Source organism: Alosa sapidissima, chromosome 14, assembly GCF_018492685.1.
Source record: "Alosa sapidissima isolate fAloSap1 chromosome 14, fAloSap1.pri, whole genome shotgun sequence".
Classification (NCBI taxonomy): domain Eukaryota; kingdom Metazoa; phylum Chordata; class Actinopteri; order Clupeiformes; family Clupeidae; genus Alosa; species Alosa sapidissima.
This window is the reverse complement of record NC_055970.1, coordinates 4,843,658-4,858,750: the sequence shown is the minus strand read 5'-3', so window position 1 is coordinate 4,858,750 and position 15,093 is coordinate 4,843,658. Positions and strand designations below refer to the sequence as shown.

At 45.0% G+C, this 15,093-nt stretch overlaps 1 protein-coding gene across 2 annotated transcripts in view; it reads right to left on the bottom strand.

The window, feature by feature from the left end:
* Positions 1 to 258: 258 nt before the first annotated feature.
* Positions 259 to 15,093, bottom strand: part of LOC121681633 (zinc finger protein 609-like) — a 78,502-nt gene continuing 63,667 nt past the window's right edge. For both annotated transcript variants that reach the window (XM_042061475.1, XM_042061476.1), the window contains exons 4-9: positions 10,301 to 10,388; positions 5,929 to 8,302; positions 5,470 to 5,827; positions 4,957 to 5,349; positions 4,738 to 4,816; positions 259 to 4,017 (exon numbers count right to left, since the gene is read on the bottom strand). In XM_042061475.1, coding sequence (XP_041917409.1) covers positions 4,743 to 4,816; positions 4,957 to 5,349; positions 5,470 to 5,827; positions 5,929 to 8,302; positions 10,301 to 10,388 — 3,287 coding nt within the window. In that variant the 3' untranslated portion in view covers positions 259 to 4,017; positions 4,738 to 4,742. The remainder of the gene's footprint in view (positions 4,018 to 4,737; positions 4,817 to 4,956; positions 5,350 to 5,469; positions 5,828 to 5,928; positions 8,303 to 10,300; positions 10,389 to 15,093) is intronic.

Genomic DNA, 15,093 nt, shown 5'->3' with positions numbered 1-15,093 from the left:
CGTTTTGCCAGTCCCTGTGTGTTGGATGAGCGGGCACCATGCCACACTGCTCAAATGCCACCCATTCAATGGGCACTACTGACCTCCAGTGGTGATGGCCATTCACCTCAGCGGTCTTACTTCAAGAAAGAACAGGTATTAGCTTCTTATCTCAGATATGACACCCATGTTTACCAGACTGCGGTTTAATTCATTAATGAACACTGTGAGCCTACATATGCACTGCCTATCAAGAGAAACTAAAAAAAAGAACAGATATGATTGTCTCATAAAAAGATTTATTTATTTTTTTTGCCCAAATGTACAAAGGCAAGTTACAGTATTGTATAAAAAAAGAAACATGGTAATGTACACTTTACATCAGAGGACAACTCCAGTAGGGAAAGGTCAGCTGTGGTGAAAATTAAAGAAAGGTGATACATCTGGGGGAATGAATTTCAAAATGAAGCAATAAAAAAAAAGTTGTAAACATCCTTTTTAAGTACCGATGACTGATACTTAGTGACTGACCCTCTAGTTTTGAGTGACCGAGGGGTTGTGAGTTTACCATGAGGGTTGGGGGGGGGGCAGAATCAATGCTGGGAAGCAAAACACCATGATAAAATAGTGCATGACTCCACCCAAATAGGTAAACATTGGACGTCTATCAATGTTTGCTTGCAAGGAAATATGGAAGCCATGGCATAACAGTAAATTAAAAAATAGAAGGAAAAAAAAAAAAACAACACACCTCTTCCTCAGATGATGGACAACCAAATCAAAACAAAATAAATTATTCATCATTAAAGCGCTCAATGTCTTTTCCTCTGCAAATTCAAGGGTCTTTGTGATCAACAGATTGGTGGCGATTCACTTTAAAACCAGATAACGTTTGATTTCTGTTCATCCTTAAAAAAAAGTAATGCTTTATCATGCCTGTCAATATCAACTACTACTAAAGCCACTTCTTAGGAACATGTAACACACAGAATGACATTACAGCTCTTGATATATCCAGAACAAATTAGATGTGAAAACATACATAGGAACAGTCTAAGTATTACTCAACTCAGGGACTGTAGTCTACAGCAGCCTATTAATGGCAATGGACTGTTCATTTAGTGTCATAACCTCCTTGCCTTTATAAAAACCAGCCACATCTGCATTCCACGAATTTCAGTTTTCAGAAAGTGGAAAAATGAACATCAAATTCACTCCCTTAAACATGACAACACCATAATCTGGCCTCGTGGGGGGTAACTTCTTTAAGGCCAAATAATCAAACTTTACCACAAAAGCTATAATACTGCAAAAAACTATTCAACAAACATCAGATGGCAAGAATAATGTCAGTGAGCTCTAGTTTCTATTTTGCCTTGATGGTCAACAACAGTGGAAGCTCTGGGCAACAGAGCAGCAGTCTGAAGACCAAAGTAACTCACTGGACGCACAACAATTTCATATAACCTGTACAGCCATGCGTAAAGGCAAGTCTTTACCCCCTTTCCACTGGGTCTCCTATAGCAAGGTGACAACAAACAAAAAGGAACAAACACAAAAAAAAAAAACAGGATCAAATTGGGTTAATCGTGTTTTGCTTTTAGGGGGGACTGTAAAACTGCAAAAGCCTTGAAATGTTGACAGTTATACAAGGGATTAAAAGTTGCTTATAGCTTCACACGTTTGTCTGGCTGTACGCTACGCAGGTCCTGCAAATTGGTTCTGATAAAAACAACCCCTTCCTCAACATGGGGGGGTACTACACCGTGGTCATAGTGAGCCCAAAGTGAGCTGGGTGGAGGCTTTTAAAAATATATAAGAATATAGAAAATGAATAGAAGAGAAAAATGAACGCGCTGCTACAGTATTCGTGTAATCCAGATGGGAGGGAAGCGTGGGTGGAAAAGGGAGCTAATGACAGAGATCGACTGAATGGTGATGACAATCCAAAAAGCGTTGTTAAAATTATACCTCTGTTCATTATATACAGATATCTTACTGTCGGTGAAAGGAGGAAAGAGATAGAGAGAAGAATAAAAGAAACAAATGTTGAAGCTATGGATCAGTGTGCTTTGCCTGAGAGGATACTGTATATATGGGATTTCATGCTAATCAACACCCTACTGGAGAAAACTGAAAACATGGAAATCTTGCTCCTGGGAGATAGAGGGAAAACTGTAAATATGAACAGAGTTTTGAGTGGTTGTTTACAGAAAAAAAAAAACACTTTGTGTTACTAGTATTCACAGCACTTACACACAAGGTCTCCTTGAACAAATAGAGTACAAGCTAAAATCTCCAAAGTTCTAACGGCTTTTTTCCTGATGATTTTTTCCCTCCTCTCCACTGCGGGCATGTCTGCTCTCCACCCACTTAAAACAGTCAACGTTTGGGGAGCTGTTTCTGGACCAGAGATGACATCTGGTTCCATCTGCTCCCTTTACCCTCTTTGTAGTCAGCCAGACCAGTCTGCAGTGTTTTTTTTTGTCTTAAAGAGACAGTTCAGTGGGTCCTACTGCATTTACAACACACACAAGCCTGACTTTTACATGGCCAGTCACCAACTCTCAGTTACCCTAACGTCAACGCCGTTAGAGGCAGAGTGTTGGTGTGACAAGAGTAATCCTCAGTTGCGGGGATGTTTCTGTTGACCTGGAAGAGAGGCACGTGCTGAGGGGTTGACAGAGGAAGGCCGAGAGTTTAATGAACAGTGACTCCCGAGTTGTGAGATTCGTTTCCAATCCGAGAGGAGAGAAAAATCACTTTGCTTCCTCCAAGGGCGACCTCCTTGTGGGTTCACTGCTTATCCAACCCCAGTGACAAATGAAGGACTAGTGTAGCTGTGAGCCGACAGAACCATAAATCGAGAAAGCCCTGCAAGTCAAGGCCGATCTTCAAGACTGGTTGGCAGAGGCTCAGAATCTGCTACGACAGCCCGACTCGAACAGCAACAAGGGTAAGCTCATCTGACGCAGGTTGAACGGGGCCCTTAGTCTGTTGAGGCAACTAACCTGGTTTCATCATCAGTTTCAGATGAGCTACCAGCCATTCTTCAAAACAGGAGGGAAATGAGAGAAAGAGAAAAAACAAATCAAAACAAAAAACAAACAAACATAAAACAAAGTCTACGAAGTGCCATTAGTCATGCACCAATGAACCGAATCACTAAAAAAAAAAAAAAAAAAAAAAAAAAAAAATCAACAGAACATCATGGACATGGAGATAGTCTTTTGAGCTCAAGTGGCTAATGGCATATTTTTTGGGGAAAAAAGATACAAACCAAATAAAGTTTTTAAGAATGTAGTGATGAGGACTGTGTGTGCGTGCAAGCATGTGTGTGTGCGCATGTATGCATGTGTGTATGTATGTATGTACATGTGTGTGTGTGTGTGTACATATAATGTTTTGAGACCACATGCCGGACGCTGCCAGAGTCAACTCCAGTGTCCCTGCTGAGTCTCCAAAGAGCAGCAACTCCGAAAATAAACAAGTTTCACTTTACCATACACATTTTTTGTTTGTATTTGTGAGGATGCACACTGAAAAGCAAGGGCAACAACTTCAATCATTTCAACATGATAAACTGTTTCTTTTTTTTCCGTTTTCTGTTTTTTTTTCTTCTTTCCGACAGGCTTTATTTATTTTTTCAACCACTGCGAACCAGATTCCCCTTCTCTGGCCCGTAATCCACACACGAGAAAGGTATTCCATGAATCAAAGGCCATACAGGCAATGGGATGGTCTCTTTTTTTTCTTGCATGGCTTTTTCGACAGTGCAGAATATAGTTCTGTGGCAGGCTGCTTTTGTCAGCGGAGAAAGATGGCTTTGAAACTGGTCTTGCGGTCCGTGTTGGGATCAGAGGTTATAGATGCTCGGAAACATCAAGTCTGCCACACATTCCGGCAGGAGGAAAAGAGGAGAAAAAAATAAAAATATAGAAACACCATTCAACTGATGTCTAAATGACTCCATATATGTCCCCATGTGAGCCAGTCACATGGACATTTGCGAGAGTGAGGTGGTGATGTCAGGTCTCCCTAGAGAGAGAGGGGGGGGGGGGGGGGGGGGGGGGGGGAGACAGAAAATGATTTTCACTTACAACTGTAAATAGATACACCAACCTACATTTCTTTTTTTCATGAACACTGTCATTAGTCAATAATCAATATGCGAAACTAAGTGCACACAAGATTCCCCTGTTATATTAATCAGTGTGTGGGCGGCACATAATCTCAATCACCAGCCTACTAATCCCATCAATGCTCCCATTTTTATTCTGGTATTGTTGATGTTTACGATGTGCTATAATGGGACTGACCTAGCAGTATGGTTCACAACATACTTTCTTTGAAAGAAAGCAGGACTCAAAAAAGTTGCTTCACTCAGATATGGAGTGCAAGGGTTCTCTCAGCCAGATCTTTCCAGCAGAGGTCAGTGTGAGCTGACATTTCTCTGAGTGCTGCAGGCAAACTCAGTCTTTTTGTACAGACACTACGGCTATGTGTCTGTCCTGAAAAGACCTCGTTTCAACTCGAGACCGCAGTGGTCATGCATGGAAAAAAAGCTAAATTAAAGTAAATCATTCAGGATGATTATGTGGAGAGGCACTAAAATGCCACTTAATGGAAAACTCAATTAAGGAACACCCAGTGGAATAATGCTGTGTGCAGATAGCCTTAGATTTCCGTTAGAGCAAAAACATGTCCTTATCCAAAGTCATTGTTCTCATAATCTCTGTGTTTTTGTGCTTGCCTTACCATTCTCACCTCCGTGCAGGCGGATACAGTGAGGGAGCTGAGGTTTGCTGGCTGGCAACGATGGCAGATGACGACAGACCTGTGGGGGCATAAAGTATGTCAGTGCTTCTGTAGCGCACGGCTGGGGCATTCTGCTTGCCTGGTGCAGGTTCACTGCTTCTCTATTTAGCTTAGCTTTCAGTTACTCTGTGAAGCAACCATGACATCAGTTTCACTGACCTGTGGCGTAGGGGATGTCGTACTGCCCAGAGAGCAAGGGGTATCCGAGGTGGTGATGAGAGGGCATGACGCGCTGTGAAGGGGAAGAGCGCGGCCGGTCCATGTCCCTCTCTCTCTCCCGGTCTCGTTCCCTCTCCCGGTCGCGGTCACGGTCCCGCTCTCTATCTCGCTCGCTTGCTCCGCGCTCTCGTTCGTGTGACTGCGGCTTGTCTCCGACAGTGGGAGACTTGCTCTTGTATTGGCTTGCGTGTTGGTGGAGAATGTCCAGGGCTTTGGACTCCGACGCCACCTTGCTGCTCACGGTCGGACTGGCGCGGGATTTCTCACCTTCCTCGCCGCTACCCACCTTCCCGCCATATGGGGAGAAGGAATACCCCGCTGACAGATAGGAGCCTGCGGAAATGATTGAAATTGACTGTGATTATGAGGTCTGTCACATGACATTAGATCAGTGAGGGCATACTATAGCTAGGCACAACACAGCACTCTGACATGTTTTCAGCCATTTTTTACCTGGGTAGTTTTGCATCATGACCGAAGACATGCCTCTGTATCCAGGGTGATTGGGGTCGTAACCCTGACTGTAGGGGTAGCCTGTATGCATGTAGGGCACATATGGCTGGTGTTGAGCCAAGGTCGTGGGGAACTGCATGTGTGTGTTCGGTCGAGGGTCTTTCTGAGGCCCTCTGTGATCCTCAGATGAGCCCACTGATGTTCGGGAGTCAGAGCAGTCTTTGCTTTCTTCTTTGCTCGACATTTCCTTAGGCCTGGGCCTATCGTCCTTGCCCTTGCGATCTCGTTCACGTTCCTCCTCCATCTGCTGCTGCTGCTTCTGCGCATCGGGGAACTTGTTGGGGTAGCCATAAGCATCCTGGGGGAAAGGGAAGACACAAGGCAGAACAAATACATTGTTTGTGATTCATGCATGCAGATACACAAAAGCATTTAAACATTTAAAAGGTTTCTCATTACCTGTCTGTACCACATGGCCTGCTCCATGCCTGGCTGCCTGCCCGACTCCATGCTCGTCTTGGGTTCCTCTTTGCCATGGTGCCCTCCCTCATTGAGCTTCATCTTGAGGCCCTCAGCTTGCTGTGAGGCCATTTTAGACTCCTCACCCTTGGGGATGATGACAGACTTGTTGCCCTCCATAGAGGAAGCGGAATCTTTCGACTTGCCGCCCATGGGTTGGGATTTACCCAAATCAGACAGGCTCGGAGCTTTTGAAAGAGCAGGGGGCCCCGAAGCCTTCTGCTTCCACTCCTCTTTCACCAGTGGACCTTCTCTCTCCTTCGAGGGCGTCTCCGACGACTTCTTCTCTGCAGCCCGGTGCTGCTCAGCCACCTGCCTTTGTCGCTCCTCGTACTGTTGTCGGTAGGCCGCGTTGGTGTTCATCAGGTGGCTATGGTAAACCTGATCTGGATATCCATAGGGCGGCATGTAGTACTGGTTGTAGTAGAGCGGCTGCATGTACATGTTGGAGCGTTGCTGAATGACCGAGGGCTGCTGCTGTTGAGGGTGCTGCGACTGCTGCTGGCCTGGGGCGCCGAGCTCAGCTTTGCGCTCATCATGCAGGTCGTGTTTCCCCTTCTCCTCGCTCTGGTGCTCAGAGTCCTCTTCTTTCTTAATCTTCACATTTGGGCCTTCTACCATTGGGCCACCCATGTTGGCAGCACCTGGGCTGGGATTGGTGTAATTGGGGGAATAGTAGTTATCATAGCTGGCATAGTATGGAGACTCCTTGTTAGGAGGCTGGCCAGCAAAAAGGGCCTTCTTGGCTCCCTCCCTCACAGTTTGGTCTTCAGTCTTGCTTTTCATTCCCTCAACCTTGCCTTCCCCATCCTCTCCAGCATCTGAGATGTCAGAGTAAGCTGGGCTGTTAGTCTTCACTGAAGAATTGTCAGCCCCATTCTGAGTGACCACATGCAAGGGATTGAGTGGCTGCCCTACCCCACCAGGGTCAATCCGACTGGCCACCCCAATGGATGGACTGGGGGCATTGTCTGAGAAGCTGTAGATCTTATCTGCCTCAGCCTTGATGCTGGCCAGGCGACTCTGGTGTGGGTCTGAGCCATTCAGGAGGCTGTCGCTCTTGCCTCCAGGGTCTGAAGATTCAGAGTACGGACTCTTTCCCCCATCAGGCCTTCCTCCTTTACCAGACGGCTTGGGACTGTCTGCCTCCTTCCCAGGATCCTTCTTTTTCTTGTCCTTCTTCTTTTTATCCTTGGAGCCACTCATAGCAGGGCTCATAGAAGAGGGGTCCCCCATGGTAGAGGGCTTGGGCTGTATAGCCTTCAGCTGAGGACTCTTGGGGATACCCTGCATCGTTGAGCTCATTCCTTGACCAGGGTTGCTCGGGCTTCCACCTGGGAAAGGTGAGGCTTGCAGGGAGTACAGCTGCTGAGGTGGTATGGTTTGAGGCATGGGCCGAGAAGACTTAATGTTCTTCTGCTGTAGCTTGTCAGACTTGGCACTACTGCTAGACTTTTTAGACTTGTCCTTGTCTAGGCTTTTCTTGTCCTCCACCCCATCGTTGCTAGCCTCGTCAGTCAGACAGGGGCCATCTTCACAACCGTCCATGGGTGTGCCACAAGCCTCTGGGTCCACATCCCCATTCCTCTTTTTGCTTGGCTGCTTAGAGCCAAACTTGCCCGGGGAAGGAGACGGGCTATGAGCATCAAATCCTCTCCCTTTGGGCGTCACAGATCGCGCTGGAGAGAGAGAGCCTTTCTGTGAGATGGAGGCTCCATTGCAACCCCCTGATTCAGGATGCAGAGTTGAGTCTTCTCCATACTCACTGTCCCCATCCATGTCCAGTTTGATGTCATCATCATTGTGAGCACGAGCCTGATGATACTTCAAGCCATTAATGTGCTTGTACTTCTTGTTGCAGTTGGGGTGAGGGCAGTCAATGAGCACTGGAGAAGGACAGTTGCGGTCTAGTGGTGGGGGGAGGGACTCCGTCTTGATGTTGGGGATGGGCATAGTGAGAGGCCCCCCTCCACTACTGGAGTTTGTGCGCATGCGTTTGTTCCCCTTTGTGTCCTCGGAACTCGAGTTCGGCTCCATGTCAGAGGCCGGCTTACTCTTACGTTTGCCTGCCGAGGAGGGGCTTGCCTTCACGTCCTCGGTGTTGCTGTTGGGCGGGGTGCGGCGCTCTGAAGAGTTCTGGCTGCCACGGCGACCTTTGCTATTGGAGCCTGCGCGGGTCTTGCTGTTGTTGCTGCCCTTGTTGTCCGAGGAGTTGCTGTTCTCATTGACCGGCGTATTGGTGTTGGGCCTCATCCTCTTACCACGACCTCTTCCATTTCTCATCTCCAAGTCACTAGTTGGAGACTCACAAAACCTGACAAAACACAAATAGCAAGCTTTGAAACAGGTATTTGCGTTAACGATGCCTAACATTTCCAAAAATAAAACGTATTAGTGTGTACTACAGCAATTATATTTAGTAAGACTGTCACTGGCAATAACTATAACCGTAACAGTAACAGTAATGTTGATGGAAAACACATCTGGAGCATCAGGACAACAAATTAGCCCTATTTTCAAAATGTCACTCCTGGTCTCCCAACTTGTCATTCTGCACTCCTGCAGCCGCCACAATGTGGTGTTGTCCCTGTGCAGCTTGATCACACAAACCATGCCACCTTTTTAGGCACAGATTGCAGCGGAACTGCATCTATAATGGGCGCTAACGTGTTGGTCCATCTGCCCCCACGGGTCTCTCCAGGGCTGGTAATCAAAAATCTGGCAGGAACACATCTCTATGTCCACAACTCTATTTATACCAACTTAAATGCAAAGCTGCACTTCAGTACGTCTTCTTCTAGATGATTTATGTGCATTGGCTCCTATCCGTGGTATATGTCATTCCAAAGACATCCCCGTTCTCATATTGTAGCCATTTGTTTTTTAGAGATCCCAAATGTCTAAAATGCACTATGCAAGTCTGTCATGACACATTAGAGGCAAGGGGTGTTTCGCTTTCACAAATCTCTGGTGAGAAGCAAGTGCAAAGATGAAATTGTTGCTGATACACGCAATAAAACTGGCACTCTCATAAAAATAATTTCAATCAAGGCAAGAGGTAGCAGAGAGAACAAATTACTAAGACCTATAGAGTCCGCACCTGACATATCAGCAAAGCTCTGAGAAAACGCACCTGACATATCAGCAAAGCTCTGAGAAAACGCACCTGACATATCAGCAAAGCTCTGAGAAAACGCACCTGACATATCAGCAAAGCTCTGAGAAAACGTCAACTTTGACCTATAGAGTCCGCACCTGACATATCAGCAAAGCTCTGAGAAAACGTCAACTTTGACCTATAGAGTCCGCACCTGACATATCAGCAAAGCTCTGAGAAAACGTCAACTTTGGAAGAGATGGCAGCTGTGTAATGTAAGTATGCCTTAAGCAGAAAACTCATTCCAAAATCCCTTCTCCGAACTTATTCATCTTACATATTCGTTTTACCTTTCTGCACTATCCAGACATGACTTAGAATGGAGGTCTTTTTATACACTGATGTTATAAAGAGAGGGGAACAAATGCTATAACATGAGCAGTAACATACTATTATACAAATCAGATACAACATAATCCATTTGCGATTTTTCAAAGAATGCATGACAAACATGTTGACTAAATTATATATAATCCAGACAATAGTGGTTGGAACATGGTAAATGCACAAATTAACGAATGGCTGGTCAATGGTAGCTGGCCACCATTTTGTGCTATAAGTGGTATGAGAATGAACATAACTTGTCGAACAACCCACATAGACAAAAATATAATGATGTCTGTTGTATATGAATACACATATGAATTACAAATATGAATGCACTGTACCAATAGGTCTAATAGTGAGAGGAAATAATCTAATAAGCAATAGCCACAACCTCATTCAAATCTACAACACAATTTAAAATCTGAAAGGCTACTAACAACTATGCTAAAACATTTCACAGAAATGTATTTTTTTTTAGAGCAACTAACAGCATCGTCAGTGAGAGAAACCATAAAGGCAAACACAGTAACTCACCAACAATAGAGTAGAATATTAATATGTGAAGTTCAAAGAGCCCTCCAATCGAGCTTGTTAACTGGCATAGTGACTATGAGGACATGTAATTGCAAGTACTGATTGTAATGAGGCTCTTGGCTCTTACACTGTGCTCCTCTTGGAAACAAAGGGGGTGTCACTCATGATTGCACAAAGGACTTGCTAATATGAAAACCTTTCCAGCATGTTTACCATGATTGGTGTAAAGGGGGAGATATAACACACTGGACATTTTTCAATACAGAGTTTGACTGGCCAATCTTGTTCGTTTACCTTGGTGGTGCCCAGTCATGTCGGGTACAATCCAACAGCGTCCCGACATATGTCTTGTTCCTCCAGGTCACATTCACCACCAGCATGCCTGAAACGGGACAAAAGCGCAAGCCAGTAAATACAAAGTGTCAGGACAGATAAGCTTTTATTTCACACTGCCTTCATGGCACTGCGGTTCGTTCTCCCAAGCATGTAACCCATCTCAGAGCTTTCTTTCTTTCTCTCCCCCTTCGCTCACCCCCACAGGCTTCAGGCAGACTCTCGACTCTCCATTATAATAGATCAAACAGAGGTTTCCAAGGGCAGCACTCTCACGGCTGCCTTTTCTATTTCCACAGCGCAGTTCATGACTTTGGCGGCTGAGAGCTCTACACGGCACAGTGAATCATTTATATGTAAAATGATTTGATGGTGTCCTCCACCCGACTTTGCAGCAGTGTGCGAAGAGAGCAAGAATGAGAAGAGGAAGAGAGAGAGAGAGAGAGAGTGTGTTGAGGCAGGGGAAGAGAAGAGGGAGAAAAAGAAAGTGGTATTCCAGCAGTGTGGAAACAGCTGAAGCGTTGGAAAAAGGGATTTTTTTGCCTGATGTTCAATAAGGCTCTTGTTCAACACCTAGTGGGTTCAGTAAAGGTGTGTCCTTTAGATGAGCATCGCTGTATTCGCACCCCCAATCAATACAGGCTAGGCTAGAGAAAGTGACATCCACTGCTGAGACTCCGCTTATATAGTGCTATAGGATTTTGCAGGGGAGGCAGGAGAGGGAGGGGCAAACCTTTTGGCAGGCTCCCCTTATTGTTACAAGAGACCTTTTTCCAACCTCCACTCTCTCCACCCTCCCCCCATTCTGTTTCAGTCAGCAGAGCAGAGCAGAGCAGAGCAGAGCAGAGCACCCTCCCCCCATTCTGTTTCAGTCAGCAGAGCAGAGCAGAGCAGAGCAGAGCAGAGCACGCTCCTTCAGCAGATGTCTGGACCATATTTCAATGCGAGTTGAAGGATTTAATTAAGATTTAGTCAACTGTACAGGCCACTTTGATGGGCAACACCTTAGCACGACTGCAATGACAGCTGACCGACAAAATAAGGGATTCTCCTGCCATGTTTTCTCAAATGCGGCTGGTTGGAAACACCATAAGCTCTAAAAGGCCATTTGAGTGTTGTCTCACATTAGCTTAGGGAAGCTTATCATTACGTGAAGAGCCCTGGCCAGGCTCGCTCCTCCTCCACACGCTCACCCGTGACCCTAAAGCCCTGCTGATCCATACAATTCAATCGGCCGCAGTCTCCCAGCTCCCTGAAATCACCCCTCTGAGCAGTCCAGAGAATTCTGTTAAAATATTTACATCAGCCTTTGAATGATTAAGGGTCCAGGAATTTGCACTGTCTCCTTTTCCCATATCTTTTTTTTGCTTCCTTCCAGACGGAGCTAAAGAGACACTGCCAAAACCAGCAAATTTATGCTTACATGACCCACTAAGGGCCTACAAATTCCAAAAGCAAACCCACAAAGGTGAGTGGCCAGTGACCAACAGTAATGCGTTGGCTGTCCTGTAACAGCTCATTTGGGAGAGTCATTCCTCTAGGTTTAAAAGGGGAAATCAAAGGAGGAGCATTTCAGTGGAGCACGGTGCACCCCCCGTTCAATTTGGGTCAGACAGATCACTTCAAATAAACTTCGCAGTACAACTTGCTAATAAGTAGGCCTACTCCATCCGATTTAGTGTCTCTATATTTCCAGACCATAAGGACAATGGCACCAATTCTAGGCAGTTATTCAGCGGCATTCTTTTCACCAGATTCAATCTAATCTTAAAAGGCTATAAAGAAATTGGCCAACACAAACGGCAAAGACAACACAAGAGCCCAAATAAAGCAATAGGTAAAACTGTGAACATACTCAATTAAGTTGGGCTTCTGGCCTCCTTGGTTGTAGTGCACTGTCTAAAACAAAAAGTGTGACAAAAGTGGCTGCACTACACATAGAGGTTGCTGAACAGATCTGACAATTTTGTCAGATTTAACACCGACAGACATTTCACTGACAATCCTCCCGATGCAGGCTCCCCTCCAGGGTATACTGAAAGTCTGTCTGAATCAGAGCAGGAATCTGTCTGATTGTTTGAGGACATTTTATGGGTCATCTATAAATACGAGAGTGCACGCTGCTGTCTGGTCTCAAGGGGACAGCCCGGTGCGACACACACGCAGGCTAGAAATGACTCACACCCCTATCCATTTTGATTTATCTAAACAACGGACACAGTGTACATTAGAAATAGTAGGCTATCCATCATTGATCTTTTGACTTTGCTCAATTTTGTTGGAGACATCTGGAGGGCTACAGCCTACAGTGAGAGGGTTGACATCAGGGCGACTGGCTGCCTGACTTGTTGGCTGGCTGGATGCTGCTCAATTTCCCTGGCATTCAGCCACAGCAGCCTCTGTGCAAAGGCGCTCAAGGCTGCATTTCCAGAGCAATAAACTTCCCCCGCATTTAACAGCTGACATTTGCTAGGTATCAGCATGGAAGCTTTGAGACGGCCGATACCACACCGCTGCGACCCTCGGCTCACTGCGGTATTCCGATGGAGAGACTTGCGTCGAAGAGCATGCTTCTAAAATGATCGCACTCACTCTGCCTTCCGATTTTGATTTGTTTTGCACGTGTTTAGCCGTCCAACTCTGACCTCTCTATGATTGTGGCAGATCTGTCTGTCTCTCTTCTCTCCACTTATTTTCCACGAAGCACAGCGCAAGAAACCAGCGGAAAAATTATTTTCTTTCCAGCAAGGTTCTCAGTGTCAGCTGATGATTGACACTTTGGCTGTGGTGCTGCTTAGAGAATCCGCACAAACCTTTAATCCAAAAATCATAAAAAAGTAGAAGAGACTAATTGTATCTTTGGACAGATAAAGGAAACTGGAGGTGTGTCATCATGGGTGACTATTAGGATAGCATTTTTAGTGGCATTCTCCAGGATAACCCATGATGAGACAAAATTATAGCCTAACAGTATTACTTCAAAGCGTTTTACCATGGGCCCCCGTGGACTGCACATTAGAAAACACATAATTCAAAAGGATATTGAGTGAATTTTACTATACCCTGGAAAAATGAGGATATTTTTCTTTTACCAGTCAGGCATTGGAAAGATCTAATTTGCTTCTAAATTGCCAGGCAGCTCAAGTGCTGTCTTTTTAAGGCACTCCAGGGGAAAGACAAGACAAGCGCTGCCTTCACAGCAGGCCTGGAATGGGGCTTGAAACAAGAGCTCCAAATTAAACCCTAGCCAAGAGACTGTGGTTACATAGCAACGATGTGCTAATAACGAGGAATAAGATCCATTGAAATGAGAACACAACATGACAACAAAGGCTGCTCTCTCACGATAATAAAGGGCCTTGATTCATTTATTAGATCACATTTTTAGAGCAGGGGGATTCTTTAGCCACATTCAGGCAATCTCAAAAGCAAGTCAAATGGCAACACAGACCAATGCATGAAGGATAAAAAAAAAAAAAAAAAAAAACACAAAACATTACCAGAAGCCAATAAAGTGTGTCACAGCCTGATGGAGAAACCTTAGCAAACCTCAAACAACAACGTGAACCACATTGGTATGTTGCAAGATGAGACTCTTAGAATATATGCAACCCTGCTGCAAGAAAATGTGGATCTCCTGGCTGATAGCCTTGCTTCTCAGACAGGTTGACACACTACGGAAAGAAGGAGAAAAACATCTCAAAGCGACTTTTATCTGAGAGATGCATTCTCTGCCAAAGGACCCGTCTGTGCTCTGGTTTCCACCCACATGAGTGTACCACTAAGATACCAATATGTCTTCTGTTCGGGTTGAGAAACACAGACTTCAAATGAGCAGCACACTGGTGGATCCTGTGCTCACCAAAGCAACAGAAACCTTTAGCAAGCGCAGCTCCTATAGAGCAAAGGCATTGTGTTAGGAACTCAACATGGCTACACATAAAAGACATCATAGCTATTCTAGGCCTCATTTCCCTGCATAGCTATACATCATATATAATCATGCAAGGACTACATCGCATGATGATTTATGGATATATGATGTAGCCATGGAAATGTAGCCAACCTTGTGATAGACATCTGCCTTCATACAACAAAATGCTATTGCAGAGCTACTTAAGACACACACAGTGGTGGCTATGCAGGTAAACTGTTGCTCTTATCATCACCACACTATACTTTATATTCATAGCTTGATTTTTCTAATCTAATGAAACGCAACATGAACATGAAAAGCCTACTGTGATTCCTTTTCACCTGTACTTTTTTTGGTACAGATGAAGTCGCTAGATAAAAACAAGAATGTCGATTCCATTTTGGGTCTTCTGTGTTTTCATTTCAGTTTTAATTATTTCTGTTGTGCTGCTCGCATTTTATCTAAGGGTTGTGTGTGCTGCAATGTCAAAGTTGATCACTGTCCAAATTCCACAGTTCCCAAAATGACTTGATCTTAACCACAGACACGAGAACCGTTTCCAACTTTGACTCTGAGCAGTTACACCCTCACGACACATTGATTTACGAGTATGATCAGACCAAACATAACCTCCATAGAATACAGAGCTATCTGTTTATTTATATTGGAGTGCATCACTGAATAGCATTACAAAACAGTGCTACACAAAACACCTCCCTAACAGCAATTAAGTTCTACATTAGTCTAACCCTGACCTACATAATACCACATCACTTTCATACAACGCACAACCCTCCATTACAATTCACAGCTGAGGTGAAAGAACTTGTTTTTCTTT